The sequence below is a fragment of the Vigna unguiculata genome, chromosome 3 (assembly GCF_004118075.2).
Source record: "Vigna unguiculata cultivar IT97K-499-35 chromosome 3, ASM411807v1, whole genome shotgun sequence".
NCBI lineage: Eukaryota > Viridiplantae > Streptophyta > Magnoliopsida > Fabales > Fabaceae > Vigna > Vigna unguiculata.
The window spans coordinates 43,718,316-43,742,627 of NC_040281.1; the positions used below are offsets into that span (position 1 = coordinate 43,718,316).

General features: G+C 31.9%; 3 protein-coding genes across 9 annotated transcripts; 1 reads left to right on the forward strand and 2 right to left on the reverse strand.

Annotated features, from left to right (window-relative positions):
- Positions 1-1,691: 1,691 nt before the first annotated feature.
- On the reverse strand, positions 1,692-5,518 carry LOC114177383 (maf-like protein DDB_G0281937). 3 transcript variants are annotated; one of them, XR_003603130.1, is made up of 9 exons: positions 5,339-5,518; positions 5,001-5,072; positions 4,835-4,909; positions 3,781-3,870; positions 3,069-3,138; positions 2,884-2,975; positions 2,675-2,701; positions 2,412-2,548; positions 1,692-2,100 (listed from the first exon to the last, which is right to left on the reverse strand). XR_003603130.1 is itself a non-coding variant. In XM_028062702.1 (9 exons), the coding sequence occupies exons 1-9, from the start codon at positions 5,363-5,365 to the stop codon at positions 2,029-2,031; spliced, it is 621 nt and encodes a 206-aa protein (XP_027918503.1). In that variant the 5' UTR covers positions 5,366-5,510; the 3' UTR covers positions 1,703-2,028. The 3 variants fall into 3 exon arrangements, 1 of the variants encoding a protein (XP_027918503.1); XR_003603129.1 differs by having other exon boundaries at positions 1,693-2,100; positions 2,660-2,701; XM_028062702.1 differs by having other exon boundaries at positions 1,703-2,100; positions 2,412-2,492; positions 2,660-2,701; positions 5,339-5,510.
- Positions 5,519-10,728: 5,210 nt separating this feature from the next.
- LOC114178226 (pyridine nucleotide-disulfide oxidoreductase domain-containing protein 2) lies at positions 10,729-18,057 on the forward strand. Its single transcript, XM_028064014.1, has 15 exons — positions 10,729-11,246; positions 11,816-11,995; positions 12,121-12,178; positions 12,918-12,968; positions 13,188-13,270; positions 13,809-13,896; positions 15,534-15,575; positions 15,673-15,747; positions 15,833-15,901; positions 16,378-16,493; positions 16,643-16,755; positions 16,915-16,994; positions 17,156-17,276; positions 17,474-17,540; positions 17,664-18,057. The coding sequence occupies exons 1-15, from the start codon at positions 10,831-10,833 to the stop codon at positions 17,794-17,796; spliced, it is 1,692 nt and encodes a 563-aa protein (XP_027919815.1). The 5' UTR covers positions 10,729-10,830; the 3' UTR covers positions 17,797-18,057.
- A 70-nt stretch (positions 18,058-18,127) lies between these two features.
- On the reverse strand, positions 18,128-24,142 carry LOC114178227 (AP-3 complex subunit sigma). 5 transcript variants are annotated; one of them, XM_028064018.1, is made up of 8 exons: positions 23,922-24,142; positions 23,620-23,699; positions 23,478-23,520; positions 23,345-23,367; positions 22,822-22,918; positions 20,948-21,018; positions 20,461-20,552; positions 18,128-18,541 (listed from the first exon to the last, which is right to left on the reverse strand). In XM_028064018.1, exons 2-8 carry the CDS (start codon positions 23,686-23,688, stop codon positions 18,475-18,477), a joined length of 462 nt encoding a protein of 153 aa, XP_027919819.1. In that variant the 5' UTR covers positions 23,689-23,699; positions 23,922-24,142; the 3' UTR covers positions 18,128-18,474. The 5 variants fall into 5 exon arrangements, with proteins under 5 accessions (XP_027919819.1, XP_027919816.1, XP_027919820.1 ...); XM_028064015.1 differs by having other exon boundaries at positions 23,345-23,406; XM_028064019.1 differs by having other exon boundaries at positions 23,882-24,138.
- Positions 24,143-24,312: the final 170 nt, after the last annotated feature.

Here is a 24,312-nt window from a genome sequence, read left to right on the forward strand (position 1 = left end):
AAAATTAACTAAAATTAGGACCTATTTGAGTACAAAAATAAAAATATTTTATCTTTATTATTTATTTTATATATTTATTGTAGTACAGTTAAAATGAATTGATTCCATTCAACTTTTTATATAATAGTAAAATTAAAATATTTAAGTAATTTTCAAATATTATTATAATAATATTTGTTGAAAATTAAAATATCAATGTATAAATATCTAAACTATTTAAGTATTATTAAACAATATTAATAATCTATTACGTACAAAGATCAACTTGTAAATATATATAATTAAAAGTAATAAATAATTTTAATAAAAAACTTATAAAAAATATTAATAAAATATTTATCTTCACTCTACTGTAACTCATTTAATAGTACTTATCTTCACTCTACTCTAACTCATTTAATATGCGGATTAAATGAGTCGAACTTATTTTAACCTATATTTAAAAAATGTTCTAACCTAAATTATCTTGAATCCGTATAGAACCGGATTGAGTAACTATTAAAACTCATTTTTGACATTTTTACGCATAGTTACTCGCTGAACTACTCTTGAAAAGAAATGATATCAAATCTCTGTATCTCAATCACATAATGCATATAACCCACCCTAAGTAGTTGTAATGAACAATCTTAGGACTTTATGCAACACAATATCTTTTAACAAAGTACTATATTATTAACAGAGTACTTATTGATTCTCCCGGTAACAAGGTTAGTATAAAATCTGATCATTATATTTATATGATTTTGAAGTGACTATTGTGTATAATACTAAATTTATCCACATGCCGATAGGTTTGGCTGTGTTCCACTTAAGCAGGTAATGGTGAACATTGTTATTAGCACTTCACGAAAATATGAGCATGTATGTAGTTTAGGCTCGTTAGATGACCTAGTGAAACTCTCCATCCCTACGTGCTTAGAAAGATGATATGTATGAGGTACACATTACAATCACGCAACTCAGATAGTTAATTCATTTGATAATACATGAAAACATGGAACTAGTCTAATTTAAGTGTCTATACAGATCCTTCAATTCATGTTTCAACAGCTTTTAACTGATTTTAGGAATTAGGTTCCAATAAGTTGTTAGTACTCAATAACTTGACAAGTGTTGCTTACTAGACGAATCCTAAATGACAAGGGATCATTCTAGGTATTCTTAGTTTAATATAAAATTACTTCTTAGAACTTTTGTTTTTTCTAATATAATCTAATTTAGGCTATTGCATCCTGCACCCCCACTATTTCTAACTGTACCGCTACATTAATAGAAAAAAACATCACCATCACCACTGGTGCAGAGAAAGAAGAGGGGAAAAATGCTGCAAAGGAAGAAGAGAAAATGAAAAAAAAAAAAAAAAAACTCATTTCGGAAAAGTTCTTTCTGGTAACATTTTATGTAGAGGTGTTTCGGAAGAATTGTTCTGAAAAACATTGTATACATACATTGGGGAAAGTTTACAATAGACATCCTATTATAGAAAACCTTTTCCGGAATAAATTTATGTATTCCAGAACTTTGATTCTGGAAGTCTTCTTCCTGAAATTTCGGAAAGCCAGGGATACAACTCCCTCATTGTAAAACAAACTATATGTTATGATATCAACTTTAACACAACTTTCGGAATAATAGATTTGTAGGTCTTTTATTCTTTACATGTTCTTGTTATCCATTTATATTTAACGTGAGATTCTAACTGTGACTCAACTCTAACAAAATCTTTCCAAGATCCTCACGTGCTCAGGAAGGAATTAACATTTTTCGTAAATGCAATTCAGAGGAATAGCCTCTGATGCATTCATCTGTATGATAAATTTGTAATACAAGAGTGGATTGTGGATACAACCAATACGTCATGCAAGACTGAGAGACAAAGCATTGAAGTTAAATAACAAGCATTCTTTTTATGTTTTGACTTACAAGAATTGGTCAAACAAAACTTCTGAATATAATTGCAGTAATTTTCGCCGTGAGCCAGCACCTGGTATCTCTTGGAATATAGTGACAGTGTTGTGGCGCCAGCTATTGAGCTTCCAAGAAGAGTTTCTCAGTAAGAGCTTTGGAAAGTCCCATCACTGTATCAGTCGAGCCAACCTACCACAAGCATCACAGCTCATTTTGTTTAAGAAAACAAGAGGGACGAATCCACATCAGAAAATTAACTTAATTGGCACAGATATGGAGAAAATGAGTGATAAATATAGATGCAAATATTTGCTTGTTGTGGATATACATGAACAAAAGATTACAATGCCTCGATAATTACGGCCAATAAAAAAGGTATTGAAAGTAATGCTTATTATGAGTGGATTTGAAGCTAACAGTTCCATAAGGATCATGTTTCAATGTGCATGCATATGCTTCTTCTGAGAGTGAATGTGTTGTTGAAAAGTTAGATAACTTACTACGGCATCCACAAAGGGTAATGTCAATGGATGTTCCAGCATCAACCCTCCAGCAACGTTGAATGTAATTCCTTCGTCAATCTGAGAAGCTCCCATCAAATAAGAAAACTTATAGTATTCAGGTTGACTAGAATTTCCTGAAAGAAAGTTTCAGAAGATCATATGTTTTGAGAAACTAGTTAAAGTACTCTTTTCACCTTCATACTAATTCAGTGTAAGGGTGAAAAGTGTACTTCTAAAATGTTTACCAGACTATCAATGACCTCATCTGGAATTTCAAGGAAGTAAACCTGCCATAATAGTCAAAAACGTTAGCCAAGAGAAACGTTGAATCAATCAATAAAATGTGTCAATGTAAACAATGCAACTTGGTTGTTAGATAAAAGAAGACTTGAGCCAGGTAGGGTAAGGGGAACGTTCAAAACGGTGGTAATACTTATGCATACGAAGAAGGAAATTTATTTTCTCGTACCTCTGCACTATCCCATCCCCCACAACGTTTTCCAGTTGAAAGGTTAGTCACTACAACAGATCCTACGACTGCTGCATGACTACCAGAGTATCCTGCAAATATTCGAATGTGTGAACGTGGCTGTTAAATCTGTCAATAACCGTGACAACAAAAGCAGTGAACTAAATCTGTCCATAGCTGCAAACCTTTGATGAATTCACGTGCTTCTTTTTCACTGGTGGGTTTTTCCCTGATTGTTCCTCGATACACTACAACCTGCAAAATATTTGCAACAACACAAACAGTTTTACAGCAGTCTAATTTTTAACAAAACAAAAATCAGTATAAGGTTTCTGGCCATATAGGATTTAGATTGTAACTTAAAGTTTAAGCAAGAACATATAGGGTGTGAAACAGAAAATATGGTGACCCCAAACACAAAAAAAAAAAGTGTACATGAAGCCAAATCTATAGCTTGATTTTGTAATAAAATGGCATTTGCATCAAACAAGAATACACGTAGAAGTAAAACTGAGTTTAATTTATGTTCTCCGTAGGTTCATAAATAACTAATCTGATTCATTATGAAAGTGAAGGGAAACTAAAGGCCTGGGAACATATTCCATAAGCTTCTCTATGGAGGATGCCATACTATTCTACTAGACGCAACTTCTTTCCATTCTTTTCAACCTAAATATTTATATTCTTCTACAAAAATTAAGTTATTTATATGATTGTAAACTGCAACAAGAAGATGAGATGATTGGACAATATTATCCGTCAGGATAAGTTTGCAGAGACCGGAACAGAGTTAGAGTAGTACAGATATTATCCGCTAAAAGAAAATTAAAGTCATGCATTTGTAACCGATGGAAATAGGATCTATAGTTGAAACAAAAAATAGTTAATACAGAATACCGTGTCTGCAGTAATTAACATTAACAGTGTTGTACAATCATCTTCCTCCGATCGACCTCCATTTGGGAGTCTTTGCACAATAGCATCGGCCTAATAAGAATATCAAGGTTAGAATACTAAACGCAGCTCGGAAGAATCAATAGATGATGAGATTTTCAAATTGCTCTATATTTTCCATTATTTTATTTATTTAGTTTCTTTAGAAGCAATTTCTGGAAGGGCGGATGACAGCCTGAAATCCTTCTGCATACTCAGTCACCATAATCAGATACAAAGACCTTAAACAAGTTTTGCATTCTTTTAAAATAAATATTATCAGAAATTAAGCAAAGACCATGATCTTGTGTTACAACCGGCTCTAATGCATGATGGTGTCCTTTGTTTAAGGAGATTAGAATTCAGAATGAACTTGTTGCAGAAAAAGTTTTGCATTCTTCTAAAATAAATATTATCTGAAATCCTTCTGCATACTCATCTACATTTTCACCCCTAAAATATTCAATCACTCGTGTAGCATGAAATTATCTGAAATAGATTTTTCACCAGCTAACAACAAACTTTTAGAAAAAATAAAAATCATATCATCCCATCCCACACCATCTCCAATCCTCACCCATTTTTCAACCTTCCCACTTTTTCTCCTCAACCAGGTGAACTCAAGTATTTACACAAAAACACCAGTATTCTTGGATCTATAATTGTCATGGATATAATATAATGCGATTCACCCGCCACTGGCTACCTATAACTGCCCAATGCACTAGCACAACATTACTATAGAGATAGAGACTCTGATGAAGACGAATTTATCAACAAAAGAAACCGGTTATAACGCTTGAGGAAGTAAAGGGACAACTGTGTCGAAGGATTTCACGAAGTCAAAAAAGAACCAAATGTTTTTATGGAATCAATCACCTCCAGAACAACCAACACAAACTCAGACCTATTTTTGGGGTGTAATTCTTATCCCACAGCACCCAAAAAGAAGTGATTCTTTGATTTGTCTCGACATAAATAAAATAATAATAATAAGACGAAGATAAAACTTTCATACCTTTGCCTCAGCTAATGCCATTACCAAATCTTCTGGCTTTTCCCTCCTAATACCTTTCTCATCAATGTCTGCAGTCTAAATTGCAAGCCAAGCCAAACTCTTTCAATCTTCCATCAAATTAATGAAGTACGGTCAAAAAATTGAAGCAATTACACACAACACATACCATTATTGTGAACTCGTATCCCATCTCAGAAAGAATCTCTCTACGAGCCTTGGAAGAAGAGCCCAGAATTATCTATTGAAAGATAACAAACTCAGATTGCATCAAATGATTCATCCAAGAGAGGGTAGTTGTTAATTAGATGAAGAAATATTGCAAAGTGAAATTATAAGAATATAATGATGCATGATTAATAAGTAGGGAGACATGAAGATACAGTACATACAGTTTATTCGGTTACTTACTTATTTGTGACTAAAAACAAAAACGAGATAAAATTTGCGGCGTTTATGGTAGGTACATACATCATTTGAAATGTGTAAAGAGAAAATGGGCCAAACCTTGAAGGGTGGGTTTTTTGTAGGCATTTGGGCGGAGGCGTGACTTGGAAGCTCTTACCTGCACTTCTTCAACCACATTCCAGAACTGCTTTCCGCAAGAACAGGAGGCTACAAAAACTAAGATAAATAATAAATAAAATTTAAATAAATAAAGGGTAAGGGTTATCAAAGCCCTATCTGTCACGTTGCTTCGCATCACCCATTAGATTTCGATGATTTTGAAAGGAATCTTTTTTATCGGCATGTTTAATAAAATATACGTAAAAGTCAAGTGAAAGTTTAAACATTATAAAATCACAAATAAGAGTATAATTTATTATTACAGTAAATTTTATAAGTTGAGTTCATATTTATTTGTTTTGAAAATGTGAGTTGAGTATGGATCATGATTTTTATTTTGTGTAAATTTTTTATGCATATGTCAAAATTGTCCCATTAAAATGTTTCATGAAGCTCTTTGTATTGATAGCGGTTAACAATTGTGCCTCTAATTTTGAAAATCCTATCAATTGAGTTTATATATTGCTTTCAATTTTCAAAGTCCTTTAACAAAATCCTTTAATCTGGGTTGATATTGTGCCTCCAATTTTGAAAGTCTTATAAAGTTACATTTATTCCTAATACAAATTTCAAATGGTTATATATGAGTTGTTGCTTATAATTTCGTTGCGAGATGAAAACTTCATTTTGTTTTTGGCTATTTCTTGAGTCCTAATGATGTCGGGATATTACAATTCAAATATTGGCTTTGTAACTTGTGCGTGCATCTACATTGAGACCAATGGAGCACAATTTGAATTACTTATTCGTCATAGTAAGAATATGAGATTGTTTGTGAGAGCAATTGACATGCTAAAATTGAGCTTTATATTAAGTTTATTAGTATCAAAAACTACTTTGTACTTTGACAACATACAATATATTGTTTTATTCATTCTAAAATTTCAAGTTGTAGATGTGACACTAATTTTGAAAACCCTATATAACTTGAGTTGGGTATACTCTCTAAACGGAATTGGTGAATAGCACTTTGATTTTTTTTGGTACATAATGCAAGTTCCAAAAGGGTATATTTTGGGTTGTCTCGCGTGGAATTCTCGAATTGCACTTTGATTTTCTTGGTTCACTGTGCAAATTTTGTATGGGTATAATTTTAGTTGAGCCACCATAAATAGAATTGTCAAAGTGAACTTTGACTTTTTTTGTTTGCAATAGAAAATTTTGATTTGCCCCTTGTTATTGAACTGTTGATAAATTACTTGTTTGTCTTTTGATGGTTTTATGGGCTAAAGTAGAAGGATTTCGGATTATAAATTGAGTTCATATTTATTTGTTTTGAAAATGTGAGTTGAGTATGGATCATGATTTTTATTCTGTGTAAATTTTTCATGCACGTCAAAATTGTCCCTTTCAAAATTGTCCCTTTAAAATGTTTCATGAAGCTCTTTGTATTGATAGCAGTTAACAATACTGCCTCCAATCTTCAAAGTCTTTTAACTTGGGTTGATATTGTGCCTCCAATTTTGAAAGCGCTATAAAGTTACATTTATTCGTAATGCAAATTTCAAATGGTTATATATGAGTCGTTGCTTATAATTTTGTTGCGAAATGAAAGCTTCATTTTGTTTATGGCTATTTCTTGAGTCCTAATGATGTCGGGATAACTACTCAAATATTGGTTGTGTAACTTGGGTGTGCATCCACATTGAGATTGATGGAGCAATATTTGAATTGACATATTAGAATTGACCAATTAACATTATAATAAGTTATTCTCTAAAAGTTTTTAAAATCTTTTTTTTGAATTTAATTTTCTCACTTTTCTTATTTTTTTAACTCGTCATTTTCATTAACTTCTTGAATTATTTATTTTTACACTTTTTTACTTGTTCTTTTCTTGAATTTTATTTTCTAAATTATTTTGAATTCTTTTTAAAAGTTGTTATCATCTTCTTGATTATTTTTTTAATCTTTAATTATGTTCTTGTATTTTGTTTTGTGAAATTTTAATCATCATATTGGGTTCTTGTCTTAAACTTTTTAAAATCTTTGTCTTTAATACTATTTTATCACTTTTCTTAATTTTTTTTAACTCCTAATTTTCACTAACTTCTTTAACTATTTATTTTTACACTTTTTTTACTTGTTCTTTTCTTGAATTTTATTTTCTAAATTTTTTTGAATTCTTTTTAAAAGTTTTTATCATCTTCTTGATCTTTTTTTGAATCTTTAATTATGTTCTTCAATCTTTTTTTAAAATTTTAATCATCATATTGAGTGTTTTTCTTAAACTTTTTAAAATCTTTTTTCTTAATTCTATTTTCTTACTTTTCGTAATTTTTTTTAACTCGTCATTTTCATTAACTTCTTGAATTATTTATTTTTACATTTTTTTACTTGTTGTTCTTTTCTTGAATTTTATTTTCTAATTTTTTTTTGAAATCTTTTTAAAAGTTGTTATCATCTTCTTCATCCTTTTTTTAGTCTTAAATTATGTTCTTGAATTTTGTTTTGTGAAATTTTAATCATCATATTGAGTTCGTCTCTTAAACTTCTTGAAATATCGTTCTTTAAGTCTATTTTCTCACTTTTTTTTAATTCGTCATTTTCATTAACTTCTTTAATTATTTATTTTTACACTTTTTTTACTTGTTCTTTTCATGAATTTTATTTTCTAATTTTTTTTAATTCTTTTTAAAAGTTTTTATCATCTTCTTGATACCTTTTTTAATGTTTAATTATGTTCTTGAATTTTGTTTTGTGAAGTTTTAATCATCATATTGAGTTCTTCTCTTAATCTTTTTAAAATATTTTTCTTTAATTCTATTTTCTCACTTTTTTTAATTTTTTTTAACTCGTAATTTTCATTAACTTCTTGAATTTTTTATTTTTGCACTTTTTTTAATTGTTGTTCTTTTCTTGAATTTTATTTTCTAAATTTTTTTGAAATGTTTTTAAAAGTTTTTATCATCTTCTTTATCTTTTTTTAATCTTTAATTATGTTCCTGAATTATTATTTTTTTGTGAAATTTTAATCATCATATTAAGTTCTTCTCTTAAACTTCTTAAAATCTTTTTCTTTAATTCTATTTTCTCACTTTTCTTAATTTATTCTAACTCGTCATTTTCATTAACTTATTTATTTATTGTTATTTTCTTAAATTTTATTTACTTATTTTTTTTGAATTCCTTTTTAAAGTTGTTACGTTCTTCTTGATCATTTTTTAATCTCTAATTGTATTCTTGAATGTTGTTTTGAGAAATTTTAATCATCAATATTGAGTTCTTCTCTTAATGTTTAAAAAAAAATTTTCTTGCTTTTTATTTTCTCAATTTTCTTATATTCTTTATAACTTATTGTTTTCATTAACTACTTGAATTGATTATTTTTGTATTTTTGTATTTATTATTCTTTTATTGAATTTTATTTTATCATTTTTTTGAATAATTTTTTAAAGTTGTTTTGAATAAAGGAGCGTGGTATTTGAAACATCTTCCTAGTTATATCACAAATCTTCTAGATAAACCTCTAAAAGAACTAACTAGAAAGTATAGTATAGGGTGATGTGTGATTTGATAAAAATTTGTATTGTACAGATTCCAAATGAGAAACTGTCATTTCATTTAATTGGGATGTCCTGAATCTGAGATGTCTATTGGGCTGAATAACATGAAGCTCATAATTATGGATGTATTGAAAACTCCCTAATAAAATGGAAATTGGTATAGGGTCAATTTTGTAACAAAAAAAATATGAAATTCTAAATCTAAATTTCTAACTCTACCCACCTCGTGAAAAAAATCAATATTTTTTCTTGTAGAATTAGGTGTTATATCTTTTTTTTTAGAGAGAACTGAAATTATGTTTCAAATAATATATCGTGGTTGCTAAAGTCTATATATCGCTTATAGGCTTAAGGACAACGTGACATAACTATCGAGACAGCATTTGGACCAAAAAGATCGAATGCAGTAATATGTAGACAAATAAATCTCTTATGAATTTTGGAATACTCCGGTATTAAATATTTAAATTTCATTTTAAGATTCTCCTTTCAAAATGATGTTTCTCTAACAATTTTCATATCAAAATTTCATCCCTAAATTTATTTTTCTAGACTAGGTTCCTATTTTTAAAATGTGATATAATTTAGTTTTTTTTTGTTAGTAATGTATTAATAATATTAAATATGTGTATTAATAATATTAAAAATGTATAACGTGTTAATTTGTAATTTTTTAATCATATATATATATATATATAAATTTAATTGTAATGTGTCATGTCAGTACCATTAACTGTATCACAGTGTTATGTGTTATTATCAGTATCAGTTGTTATATTTTTTTATCTCAATTTAATTTTTGTATTTGTTATTTTTTTTAAATGGAGTAATTTTGTCTATTTCCAAATGGAGATAAAATTTAATTTTTACAGATATGTAATACTGATATTTTTATTAAATATTTCTAAAAATATTTTACATTGCATTTTTGTTTAAATTTGTATTAAAATTTTATAAAAATATTTGTATATATAAAAATTAAATTTGAAAAAGGAAAAAAATGTTCGATTTAAAAAATAATTGAAATTGAATTGAGATTAAGACAATAACACATGTGTTAATACAATTGACACTTGCTTAAGTCTCTAAGTAACCCGTATAAATCCGCATTTGAAAAGGAAAATTCTTGGATTTATAATTTTATGACTTTATTTTTAGGAAAAAAAAAAATCTTCGTAAGCTGATTTGACGACTATTTTGTAAAATATGATGAAAAATGCACTTTGAGTTTGATTTAATTGATTCAATCATAAATAAAGGAAATCTTTCAATTCACTTGTATCGACATCAAGAATGATAAAACTTTCTATGACTTGAAGATAACATCAAATAACATTGCGTTTAACTTCATTCAAACTAGTTTCAAATTCATTATCATCGCATTCAATAATAAATTCTTATAAGAGGACCCGTATATATAAATATATATATATATATATATATATATTATGAATAAAATAAAATAATAAATTACTATACATAATATATTTCTTATATGTGTTATGTATGTATATTTTTCATATTTTTATAATCTTTAAAAAATTTTAATACCCATAATATTTTACATTATAATTATATTATCCTAATATTTCATTTTATAATTATATAATTCTTAAAATTTCGTAAATACATCCATTAAATTCAGATTAAACTTCCCGTATCAAATATAGACTTAACAAATATTTACTTGTGAAACATAACACTATTACATCATATTGTTAGGTGACACAATCGATACATGACAAAAAAATAAAAATAAAAAAAAATAAAAAAGTAAAGAAACCGATCTGAGATTCAGTACAAAGACATAAACCTTTTATATTTCATAAACCCACACCTTGCAAATCCGCGAACCCTGTAAACCCCCCACAATAATATTAAAACCATGATACTTTCATAATTAACACAAATCTAAACATTAATACAATGTGGCGAAGGAGCTTCAGCAGCAGCACTGCCACCGCCACTCTCAAGGGCAAGAAATGGGACGCGCTGATAATCGGCGGAGGCCACAACGGCCTCACAGCGGCGGCATACCTGGCGCGCGGAGGCCTGTCAGTGGCGGTCCTGGAGCGCCGCCACGTGATCGGAGGCGCCACCGTGACAGAGGAGCTTGTTCCGGGGTTCAAGTTTTCGCGGTGCAGTTACCTCCAAAGCCTTTTGAGACCGTCCATTATAAAGGAATTGGAGTTGGGGAAGCATGGCTTGAAGCTTCTGAAGCGCAATCCGTCGTCGTTCACGCCCTGCCTTGATGGACGCTACCTTCTTTTGGGACCCGATAAGCAACTCAACCACTCTGAGATATCCAAATTCTCGCTCGCAGATGCTGAGGCTTATCCAAGGTCTCTCTGTTTTCTTCCACTCTGCTGCATTATTCTACTCTATATCAGGCTTACGGACAAAACCTAGATACAGTTTCTTACAAGCTCTCTAGTATTAATTAATATAAAAAAATAGGAGTGTCACTCCAACTACCTATGTTATCACGAATTACCGAAGTCAAACTTCAGTTCTGATTGACTTTTGATGTTGTTCCAAAATCAGAATTGAATTTCACATCGATAAACTATGTCGAAAGGCCTTACCAGAGTCAAACTTTAGTTCTGACATCACCAAAACTACTTACGAAACTGCATCTTATTCGCTCTTTCAATGGTTCACCAGCTTTGAATAGATAACCATAAAAGTTTTGAAAGTTATTTGTTTATTAATCAGTAATGCAGCTGATATTAAACAGTAATGCAGCTTATAAAATATGTCTTGGTATTCTTCATTCAATCTGTTCACTAATCTCTGCAAAGATGTGTATTTGATCACCTTATATTCAACCTGCATTGACTGTATGTTCATGATTTGATAAGATGTCCTGCTTTTCCTTTTATTTTCTTAATTCTTTGTTTTAATCTTTTAGATATGAGAGTCAGCTTGAGAACTTCTCTAAGTTCATGGATCTAGTGCTGGATTCGCCTCCACCTGAATCTGTGCAGCATAAAGCGTCTATTAATGAAAAGTTGAAGAATAAAATACAGAATTCTGTATTTTGGGCGAGTTGTCTGCGGCATGTGTCTTCCTTGGGACAAAAGGATATGGTGTAAGCGTGTTTGTTTATCCAAGAGGATTTTGTTTTATGACCAATGATTTGGGGATGCCTTGAATAGCAAAACTGTAAAGAGTACATGATAGCAACTAATTTGAAACTGTTTATTTATTTGGCAGGGACTTTATGGACCTTCTGTTGTCCCCAGCTTCTAAAGTTTTGAATAACTGGTTTGAGGTAATAATTTTATGGTTTTATTTACTTTTCACTTAGATCTTCAACTTCAAATTGACTGCATGCCTTGAAAATTAATCATGTATCTTCTCAGTTCTTTGATGTTATAGACTTTTGTTTGTGTTCATATCTCATGTCTCAGAAGTTTGCTGTCCTTCCTTTTATTATTTATTTATAATATAAACATATTTTCAAAAGCCTAGTTCAAGTGTTCAACTTGACACTGGGTTGCATGTCTGATCATGGAATAAAGATTGCATATAATCTTAATCTTTTCTTTTGTGATATATTCCATCTCATAAGCATACATTTCTCAATATACTAATATGATGATATCTACTTTGTTGGTTCACGGTGTTAATATTCCGTGCTGGCTCAATATAAAAGCAACATATCCCTTCCCTTATAATAACTTGAGGGAAATCCTTCATTCTTGGGTTAACTTTTGAAGTTGAGATAGGCTTAGTTCATTCTTAATTCTAGTAAGGTATTGGTGTCCATCTTAGTTCTAATGTTGGGCTCCTTGTTAGTGTCTAGTCTTCTAAATTTCATGCTCTAGATGTCTACCCTTGGGTGTGAGGGGGTTGACTTAAGCAACCTTTCCTCATTAGTTTGAGGTTGAGTTCATCCAATGATCTTTCAAAATCAAATACGTTGTGAATAAATCTTGTTAATAAGGTTGCACTTTCTACATATTCTTTCTCTTAATGGTGTAAAGTCTTGTATGGCATTATTTCTGCAGGCAGATGTTCTGAAGGCAACCCTTGCAACTGATGCCGTGATTGGCAGTACGGTAAGGGCAGTTATCTTTACTGTAAAAAATTGCACCACTGTATTGTTAACCAAAAAAAGGCACCAAAGTGGAAAACTTTGATATTCTTGATCCTTTTTTGAGAGACAGAGACTTAGAATTTCTGTACAACTATTCTATGGAGTTTTTTGTGATAAAAAATAGCATAGTCTTTGTTTCATCTTTCACAGCATACATAGTATTTCCATATCTGTAATGCAGGCCAGTGTCCACGACCCAGGAAGTGGCTATGTTCTGCTACATCATGTGATGGGAGAAACTGATGGGGATCGTGGTATTTGGTCGTATGTATTTCTCTTTCTAGTTTGATATCTTTCTAGTGCATGGTCAGAATGAAATACTGTTCTTTGACAAAAATATTTTTCATACGCTGGAGTGATCTGAAATTAAGTTTACTTGTACTGTCCCGTGCATCTTACCCAAAGCATTTAGACTAAGGAATCCATAGACAGTTTTTTTCTCCATTTCATACTTGCACATGATAGGTTACCGAGTACTTTCTTTCATATTTCAAGTATTATGCATGACGGCCTTTTCTCCAAAGATGGGGTTTATTAACCTCTTTGATTTGTGTTTAAATTTTCTTTCATACATGCATTAGACGTAGAAAAATAGGCATAAAAATAAACATGAGTAGATAAATTTGTCCAAAGAAAAATGTCACTACCAATTTTGTCTAAATATGATATTCTTAAGTTACATTCTTGAATAATTATTTCTTAATTATAGTTGAGACATAAACTATCAATTAGCTACCCTTTGTCTATAACTTTGTATTGTTCATAAAAGCTGAGTAAATAGCATGCTATTTATTTCATATAGATATGTTGAAGGTGGAATGGGCTCAGTATCCAAGGCTATTGGTAATGCTGCTACTGAAGCTGGAGCGCATATTGTGACCAATGCTGAGGTATGCCATCAAGAATCTCTATTAACTCTCAAATTGGCTTCCTTCATAGTAAGCAAAGCAAAAATTCTCACATTGTAAGCAGATTCGGATAGGTTTGTGTCCTTTTTCCACTGGATCTTTAAATACAACCAGAAAATAATATAATTTAGTCAAGATCCAAGTTAATTGAAGCCATGAAACTAGAGGCCACAGGCAAGTCAAGGGTATCAAAATATTTAACTTTTATCTCTGATAAATTTCTAATTAGAAATAGAAATAACCAGGCTAGAAAAGCTGACCATAATCATTGGCCTAATCGAAGGTTGTTCAAATGTGAATAAGAATACAAACTCTAGGGTATCTCAATAGTCAATAGTACGTTCTGGTCTTGCAGAGGCCGTTGTGGAAACAGAAGAGGGGAAGGTATTGTCCGTTTGAAAAAGTAGTTTTTCCCATAACTTGCTAGCTAAAAGGCTTGTCAATTGTACGAGGAATAGGGTCAACAAGAGTAATAAATAGTAAACAATTTCTTATAAAATAAGAATTTTATTATGACAAGAAGAAGAATATGGAGGGAAAGGATGATAAAATAACTAATTTATGCGTCAATTAAGCAAAATTTAGCTAGTTAAGAAAGATAATTGCCATCTACTTTATTAATCTCATTTAAAAAAGAAAGTTTTTTTCTCTAAACTCTCCTTTATTGGTTTGATCTTGATATCAAGAAAGAAAAATGATTATTTGAAATAGAATCTCATTCAAATGAAGGGTACTTTGGGGACGATATTAGTAAGTATAATGAATTTTGCTTATATTGTGATATCATCCATGCAATTTTTGTGTTTATTAAAAAGTGGACTTTAAGTTTAACTTAGTCCTACAAAACTAGGTTTGCATCCGGCAAATTGATCTTATCTTTAGTTGATGTTAGATCTCTAACAATGTTCAAGGGAATATTTGTTTGCAAATAACAATAAAACTTATTTTATGTTTTTAATATTCTGATTTTATTATTTGATGAGCCCATAATCATGTGCTTTCAACTAATTTTACACCATTCCTTAAATTTTAAGTTTGAATCTACTTTTTCATATATCCTTTTAGTCAAATTAAAACTTACACTATTAAATTTTTTATATATAATTGATTTTACTATTTTATTTAACTTTTTAGATTATTAATATTATATCAGGTACAAAAAATTAGTCTATTAAAGTGTTGGTCCTCCTAGGCAGAATCTTGTTAGCAAGTTCGCTCTTTTTATCCTAACGTCGTCCTTTGCCATCAAAATCTTCCCAATGAAGGAAAACTTGGAATTCAGATTGTTTTTACTTAGATTGCTGGGCTGGTCTTAATCTTTTAGTTTTCAACATTAGCTACAATGAAGTTTTCGCAGCTCAGATTCCTTAACGGAAGCAAGCACATTCTTTGTCTCTTTTCTTTTTTTAATCTCCCTGCTTATTGTTTGAAAGGACCTCATTCACTAATTAAATTTCTTCTGATCCAAATTTAAAATATCAACTTGTGATATTGTTTGTTTCACAGGGAATAAAAGAAGGAGAATTAATGTTTTGTTTCTAACCTCTGCCCCTCCTCTCCCTTTTCTTTTTCAATTTCTCCTGGGCTCTAACCAGCTGTAATATTCTGTATTCTTATAGGTGTCTCAGTTGTTGATTGAAAATTCTAGCACTGTCTGTGGGGTTAGTGTTGTTCTTGACATTTGAATTTTGCTCAATCAAGTGGATTTTTAATAGTGGATCTTAGCAATTAAATTTTGTAGATATGGCTTGCATATAGGTGACTCTGGCTGATGGTACTGAAGTGCATTCTTCAATTGTTTTGTCCAATGCAACTCCATATAAAACTTTCATTGTAAGTTCTCAAACTAGCTGCAAATACTAACTTCTTCTGTACCTATACTTGACATTAATTTATAGAATCTGCTAATATGAACCAGGAATTAGTGCCTGATGATGTACTCCCCGATGATTTTGTCCGTGCCATTAAGCACTCTGACTACAGTTCTGTAAGTTAACTGCTTTTTCTCAGTTTATATATATTTTTAATACCCTCAATCTCTACTGTGTTACGGAACTAGAATAATAGGTAAGATTAAAATATATGTACAGTTTATATTTGATTGCTAACGAAGAATGCCTGGAATTCATGAATGGAAAAATCACATTTCCTGTAAAAACTTCAAAAATTCATCAGCCTATGGCCAGAAAAAAAGAGAGAACAAGATCAGAATAGTTTTATAAACAACATGAATCAGTGAGACTACCTCTTTCATTAAGTATGATTAATTTCTATGCTAGCAATTGACATTTGACAGACTGCATCCGTTATGTAGACCTGGCAAGGACAGATTTTGATTTGGTGTTATAGGTTTTTATTTTCTTTTCCCAGTAATCATTGTTACTCAGGACAGAATTTGGGGAAGTTCTCAGTAATTCTTCATTAATTGGCATTCTTTTATTTGGAAAATATCTACTGAAACAGGCGACTACAAAAATAAATGTAGCTGTTGATAAATTGCCCGAATTTCGTTCTTGCAAGTTAGATCATCCTCATGCTGGCCCACAGCACGTCGGCACAATTCATATAGGTTCAGAAAGGTATCTTAAAATTGTATCCTAGATCATCTATTGTGGATTCAGGTCATGCTTTCTAATCAATATATACATTTGCTTAACATTATTCAATATGGTCAGTTGCAAGTTGTTTCTTCTCAGAACATGACAGTTGCCCGTTAATATATGTGTAGCATGGAGGATATTCACTCCGCTTGTCAAGATGCAGCTAACGGAACACCATCGAGAAGACCGGTTATTGAGATGACAATTCCCTCCGTACTGGACAAAACTATTTCTCCACCTGGTACTTGAAACTATGTTTAAGGATGTCCTACTACGTTTAGTTTACTGGAGGAAGTTTTATTACTTTGCTTTAATATGATGATTTCTTGGCATTGTTGAACTGATTTTGTTTTTCCTTTTGTTGATAACATCTACCTAATGAAATGTGTGTTCTTCATAGGTAAGCATGTGATTAACCTGTTTGTGCAGTATACACCATACAAACCATTGGATGGTGACTGGCAAGATCATGATTACAGAGTCAGTTTGTTTTGGATTTCTAGTTGCATTGATTTTTTTTCCTTATGTTATGCATTTCTGTGCATGGATTTGTTTTTGTTCCACCTTAGTCTTCAACTTGTGTGAGCAGCTGGCCGCTTAATGCTAAAACTTATTAAATATTTTATGTTGAATCTATTCAGGAATCGTTTGCAAAAAAATGCTTCACGTTGATTGATGAATATGCTCCGGGCTTCAGCACATCAATCATTGGTTATGACATGCTGACTCCACCAGATCTTGAAAGGATAATCGGCTTAACAGGTAACATAGCCATATTCACCCAAACAAAAACATGCAGTTGGAATTTTTGTGCGAGCCAAAAAGCTTTTTCTAGGGCACAAAAGTGATACCCAAGAGAAAGCATTAATGAAACAAAGCTTCCCAACCCCTCGATGTCCTCTACTAGAAAGAATTTGTACATTGTGACCGTTAACATTTTGAAATGTTCGTTTTGGCAGGAGGGAATATATTCCATGGTGCTATGGGGTTGGATTCCCTTTTCCTCATGCGACCTGCAAAGGGGTGGTAAGCTAAATTATAGTGGCCTGGAATATAATGTGGTTCTGTTTTTTTGACGTATAACTGAATCATAACCATGTTCCAAATACATGATAATTACGTGAATATTTCGTTGACTGGGAAATTAAGGTCAAACTACAAGACTCCGCTTCAAGGGTTATATTTGTGCGGAAGTGGAGCACATCCTGGTGGTGGAGTTATGGGAGCACCTGGACGTAACGCTGCTCGTTTAGCTCTTCAAGATGTGAGAGAAAAAATTTAAGTGGTGATAGTGGTCCTCAATTATGCCCACATTGTTACTTCTGCAAACTGGCTTGGAAAAGGATGGCTCTTCCATTGGAATTATTTGCAGTAACTATTGCAAAACTTGGAACGCAGTAGATGGAAGAATCAACACAATTATTTATCAAATTGGATGATCTGCATAACAACGATGCAGAACTAAACATGGATTTCAGAAAACTAGAACTTGTAATTCTGAGATGATTTTTGGTATCTGTTTCAATGCAATGATTTCAGTAAATATTGCATGACACGGTTGATCAATAATTATATAGGAAAAAATTTATACGAGGTAAAAGCTTCCCAAGTAATTTAAATCAAACAGATTAACTGAAATTGGGATGAGCTGGGAACAATGAGTGAACAGTTAAGATGTACACAATAGTTATTTAATCAAACATGGTTAGGGAATCAATCACAAATATAAACACACCAATTGCCTAAATGATCCGTGTCGTAAGATTAATCGACAGTAACTTCCATGGTCAACTCAACTCAATTGTGATACTGGATGTCAGTCGTATATAAATTAGGAGCACTCACTCCAGAGTTCTAGCCAACAATATCCAACGAACTTCCCAGGACATATATACATTTCACCTTTATGCCCCTCTGTATGTGTATACCCAACTTCCGGAAGTTTAATTGAGAAATTATTTTACCGGGACCTCCAACCAGAAACAGATTTTGGAACAAGATTGATTGCACTGGATGCTGCTTCAAGTCTGTTTCATCAATAAACCACGTTTAGATATATGTTTATGCAGTCATAAAAATAAACAACAAAATGTTATACGGAAATATATGTAAAATATAGTAATTTTGATTCATTATCATTCCATCTATTTAAACTACAGACAAAAGTCTTTGTATAAAAAAAAAGGTTAATTTGCTAAGCTATTTGGGAATTTCTAATTAGGTCTTAAAATTTAAAAATAAAAATTACAATTTGGTCGTTGATCTTGTTATTTTTAATCAAGTCTCTTAAGATTTTAAAACCTATACAAATCTGTCTTTTTTTCCAATTTTTTTATATCGTCATATACTAATTCAATTACAAAAAAAAATTAAAAGAACAACGATTGAATTACAATTTTCTTAGTTTAGGGATTTAATTAAAAATTACCAAATAGTTTAAGGACCTAGTAATTAATTTACCTCATAAAGAAAAATGCAACATCTTTAGTTTCTTATTTACCAGAATGACGTAGCACTTGGATAGATACCATTGACAGTTAAGTATCTATCAGTGAGGGAGTGAGTTAGTTGGGCATGAAGATATATAGAGGCGTAAGAGGGTAGGTAGAACAAGAGAGAAATCATCTTTATCATTTGACAGGGATTATATAGTCTGATAGTGGGCAGAATCTTGGTCTTTTCATGGGAAATCATTCATTTTATATCTTCTAACCCTAGCCTAAGGCTGCTAGCACACCGGCACAACATTTGGGATTTAGTGTTCATCGATAAAAAAATACTTCTTTCTTTTTCTTTATAGATTCTGAGGCAGTCTTATCATTGCTATCACCATAGCTCCAATCTTGGTGCCATGGGTGGGTTAAAAATATTGGATATGATTCCAACATTTGTTAAGAGAGGGGATTTATTGGCAAGTTATAAGTTAAGGCTCATAGAGGTAACGTTCTCCACGGTTGAGTAACATGGAAACGACACAACCCATGCTTGGTGGAAGTTTGTGAAGGTACTGGTCAAAATATTCCAACCAGGGTATGCTTTTGATTAACGTAAGTAGGTACCGGAAGGGGGGAAAGAGCACGGGGAGGCAAGTGATGGGAATCAGGGTGACGAACCTTGCGTGAAAGAAGACATAACGGGTTATGAAGTTATGACGAGAACAAAACCAGAAGCTCAAAAGCTACACGAATTAGGAGCAACCTAATAACATACTAGACAAAGAATTAGAAAAGAAGGACAAAATGAAAATTTTCGATACCAAGAATCATAGTGGCAGAGTTGAGTCTTTTTTTTGGGTTGCAAAGAGGAGGTTACAATTGATAGAAGTCTTAAACCAATGACAAAATGGAGGTCTTAGGTTTGGGTAGTACAAAATTAATCTACAACAAAAGTAAAATAAGGTGGAAGATCTTGGTAATCCTCAGTTGCAATCATGTGTAGAAGTGTAATTCGTAAGGGAGCCATGGGATCTCAGTATAATTAATTAAAGAGCCTCTGATGCTATTTCATGGCCAAAACTGACATTGAAAACAGAGAACTAAAGAAGCATGGAGCTGTTTACGTGTTTTGTGTTTGACTTGAAAGGAGTGGAATCTATTCTTGGGCTGCAGGGCCAAACTGGCCTGGTCATCATGCTTTAATCAGTTGAACATCAAATGGAACTTCATTTTAGCATCTACAAGCCATTCGCCGTGAGGACAGGGTGAAACTTTAAGGGACTAGGAGTATTGATAGATTATGAGGTCTACGCTTTTGAGGAAGTCAGTTAGGTTAGTTTGGCGGGATGAGATAGTAGAAGAAATAAAGCACAATTGCCTACAAATAAAGAAGGGGGACGTTTAGAGAGAAGTCATCGTATTCTTGGAGAAAGTAATATAGGCTAGAGTGGGGACAGTCCTATGTAAAGAAGAAAGACCACGTAAAAAACCAGAAGGGAAAGAGAGAGCACCTTGCTATTTCTTCAATAGCTCTCATCACCTCAGTTGAACTTGTCTCCAACACCTGGCCTCCGAGAATGATCTCATCTAGTATAGTATGCAACTGCAGATGAACTAATATTTTAGGAACACATTAATGGAAATTTAAGATGCAGATTTGCTTAGGTTGAAGTATCACTATTGAGCTAGTAAGCAAAAGAAAGAATTGATTCCCAAAATTGAAGGGCATTTCCAAAACAACACAAAATTAATGGAGAAAAAACCATATAAAGGAGTAGTCAATCTAGAGTAAAAAGTGCAGAGTTAAACATTGTCAATTGCTTCATATTTGAGAATCCAGCAAGTCAAACTTACAGACTGCAGTAAACACCAGCAAATCATATATGCAGCAAAAAATATTTCCCGCAATTGTAACAGTTTATAATTCATATTTTATATATTCAGTCGATTTGAGATAAAGAACGTAAAATTCATAATCGAGGGCACAAAGCATCCAACCTTACTGTAGTTGAACACGATATCAAGCTCACATACATTTCTGAAGCATTTGTCCAATGCTTCAACAAAGACTGAAGGCAGAAAGGGATAAAGTAAGCAAATCAAAAGAAAAAATTAACAACAATGTAAGAAGCAGTAATGAACATCTGTTAGCATATCTACAAAATAGCCATGCAGAATGTAATAGATAATATATAATGATAAGGCAAATAATTACTTTACCAGGATCCTTGGAACAATATGCAATAAAATTGAAATGGTTAAAGAAAATGACTAATTTAAACGTTAGATGGACTGTTAAAGCTTAACACTATTTACCTCCAATAGAGTTCAGAATGTGAAAAAAGCAAAATGACCACAAAAACATTTATAGCCCAAATAAACATTCAAATTATGATTCTTGAAAAGAGTATTTAGTATCAACTTGTAAGTAGCTTTCACAACATTTTCCTAGAAACATGGATTAAATTTCTTTTCTTTCCCTTTAAAAATCTATATTGTAGATGCGTATGCATATGGGTATTCTTTCACATGCTTATGGTGTAAGACAACTACTAAGTCATATCCCGCAATGCAAGGTTGGCTACATACATGGATAAATGACATCATTAAGCTCTACCAAATATCAGAGTGATTTAAAAGGTGTAAACGGTTTATCATAATTAATTTTAACATTATTCTGTAATTTTCACACGGAATCATTTCTAGTATTTAATTTTTATTATTTCAGTTAGTTTTTGGGATGATTATGGTAGGTATGAAGTCCTTAACGTACAGTATATGTGTAAGAAATTCTAGAAGAGTTTCTATCTTGTAATCCAGGTTTATTATAACTTCAACTAAGTTTCTGAATATTAAATATGTTATATGTTCATACTAAAAAAAGATCCAAAACCTATGTTAGAGATTTCACATCAACTAGAGATAAGGACAATTCACCATGCAAACCATTACCTTACAAGCAGCTCATTTTGTAGGGTTGAGTTAGACTTAAAATCTACTTCTTAATATAGTATCAGAGTCATTTAGAATCTATCATAGCGTGATTAGTTGTTTGTTAGGTCAATCATACCACCCGCTATTGGATCACCCACAAATATCTAGTCTCACACATGAGATGTACATGTCTCGACATAAGGGAGATGTGTTGGAAATCTCATATCAACTAGAGATAAAGACAGTTTACAATATATAAGTAGATACAAATATCACCTTACAATTAGATATTGTAGAGTTGAATTAGGCTTAAAGTCAATTTTATAATAACCTAGAACAACAATACTCTAATTCTAACTTCAATAATCCTAGTCCTGAACCCATTACGGACATAAAGAAGCTCCATTGGTTGTCTCTACCTTCATCATCATATTGATGACACCCATAGAAAAGACTACGTCATTTGTAATTATGTACTGTCCCATACATTACAGATTACCTACTCTGAGAGGCACTTGATGATGTGTATTAAAAATGTCAATCTAAATTACTTTGATGCAAGGAACGGTAAAACCAGTATAGCAACGTTGAGTTACATCATAAATAACCAAATTTAAAATTCACCATTTTTATGATAGATCTTAGCAGGATTTTTATCCACGGTCATTCAGAAATCTGTCATTTCATGATATCAATTTTCCCATTCATAAGAATTATATTAATCGAGAAAAAAGTTTAATCCACTTTTCAATAAAAAATTCGTAGCTTCTTGAGACATTTTAGACAGACTGATTGATTCCCAAGCACACCAATAAGTTACTATTACTGAGTACAATGATCAATTAATCTATTGAGCAACTCGTCCCTCTAAAGGATAGATATTTTCAATTTTTACATTTAATGCAATGCAGTAAAAGTTAGATGATATCATAGTCTACCTTGTATCAAATCAAGCATAGCAAGTTCGTTTTCAGAACTATCAAAGATGAACACGAAATATAAAGTTGCAAAGTGCTTGTAGACAAGGCGAGAGTCCTGCAGGAGAATACAATAATAAATCCATACTTCCATTCCTCAAATGAATAAAGATGATGAGATAACAGCATTACTAGAACAAGCCAAAGAATTGCTAAAAAGAGCACAGGCTACGCCAATCATCAAGCTAACAACACTTAACAGAAAGTTTTCTATAATAAAAGCACACTCACAATTACGATCATAGCAGTCCTTCTAACTTTAGTTTCAAAACAAGTTCATGGTAATTCAGTCCTAGCTATTACTCTTGCCACCACCATATGCCAATACAAATCAATAAAATCTTTTTAATCAGTACTATGCCAACAAACATTGCAAAGAAAAAGCCCTAATCTCATGTTTTTTTCTAACGCCTAATTAATGACAATTAAAATACACAAATAATAAAACTCAGACAAATTAAATTTATAGGAAGTAGAGAAGTACCGGGCCAAAGATGGACTCGGCATCTACAAAATTGCTGACATTTTCAGGTCTACTGCATAATACTACAAAAGAAACAACATTGACGGAAAAGGAAACCAAAATTGAAAAGAAAAAATTAAAGATGGAGAGAGACCTGAAAACACATTGCGAATAGCTTCCTGCTGCTGCTCCACGGGCTGATCCCCCACAAAAAGAAAATAAAAAGTGTGAAAATTGAATCAATTAAATGAGAAATGGAAATGCAGAAACAAAGGGTTTGAAGAGAGCGAAGGAACCTGAAATTCGTAGAATTTGGCGAGACGAGGCTTCCCCTGCGTGTTCATCACCAGCACTGCTTTTATCATCTTGCTTTTTTCTGGAACCAGTTAAGTATATACATAAATGATGGAGTTCCTTTTCTTGTCATAACTCAAATTCAACTTCTTATATAGCACACGAAAATGTATCAATGATATATGGAAGTGAAGTAATCTTACGATGAATTACACGAGACGAGATTTGGAGAAAGTTAGAGAGACAGTGAAATAGAAAAATTACTTGAATTGAAATTGAATAGGAGTGTGAACGGGATATATACCCGCTCAATCTCCGATCGAAACAATCCCCAATCGCCAATGGCCAATGTTTTCCTTGGTCTTACTGCAACTGTGAAGACGAACGGAATCCTTAAACGCACCGTTTATCGAATTTCTCACTGATAATGATTTTGTTGCCTCGTTTAAGCCCACACCACTGCCAGCGTATTAGGATTACAGCGTGTGTCCAAGGTCCACATAGAGATAGACCAGAAAATAATTATGGCGATAAGGAAATTATAAGCGTAAAAATATATGAAATTTAGTTTTTATTTTTTTCTATTACTATTCTTAATCTTGTTATGAATATATAAGACTGCTTAAATTCATTGAATTTGATCGTAATTATTTTAAAATTTGCATAAAAAATTAGTTTTAAGTAGCTGACAGTAT

Bases quoted from the DNA above. Each gene is read 5' to 3' on its own strand.
- LOC114177383 (XM_028062702.1), bottom strand. From the start codon at position 5,365: ATGCCTACAAAAAACCCACCCTTCAAG. The intron at 3,871-4,834 runs GTATGAAAGTTT...TATTCTTATTAG, and splicing joins TGGCATTAGCTGAGGCAAAG to GCCGATGCTATTGTGCAAAG. The intron at 2,702-2,883 runs GTACGAGAAAAT...CTATTATGGCAG, and splicing joins GGGGATGGGATAGTGCAGAG to GTTTACTTCCTTGAAATTCC.
- LOC114178226 (XM_028064014.1), top strand. From the start codon at position 10,831: ATGTGGCGAAGGAGCTTCAGCAGCAGCACTGCCACCGCCACTCTCAAG. The intron at 12,969-13,187 runs GTAAGGGCAGTT...TCTGTAATGCAG, and splicing joins ATGCCGTGATTGGCAGTACG to GCCAGTGTCCACGACCCAGG. The intron at 13,271-13,808 runs GTATGTATTTCT...TATTTCATATAG, and splicing joins GGGGATCGTGGTATTTGGTC to ATATGTTGAAGGTGGAATGG.
- LOC114178227 (XM_028064015.1), bottom strand. From the start codon at position 23,688: ATGATAAAAGCAGTGCTGGTGATGAACACGCAGGGGAAGCCTCGTCTC. The intron at 23,521-23,619 runs GTTCCTTCGCTC...GTGGGGGATCAG, and splicing joins CCAAATTCTACGAATTTCAG to CCCGTGGAGCAGCAGCAGGA. The intron at 22,919-23,344 runs GTACTTCTCTAC...ATTCTCCTGCAG, and splicing joins CCGAGTCCATCTTTGGCCCG to GACTCTCGCCTTGTCTACAA.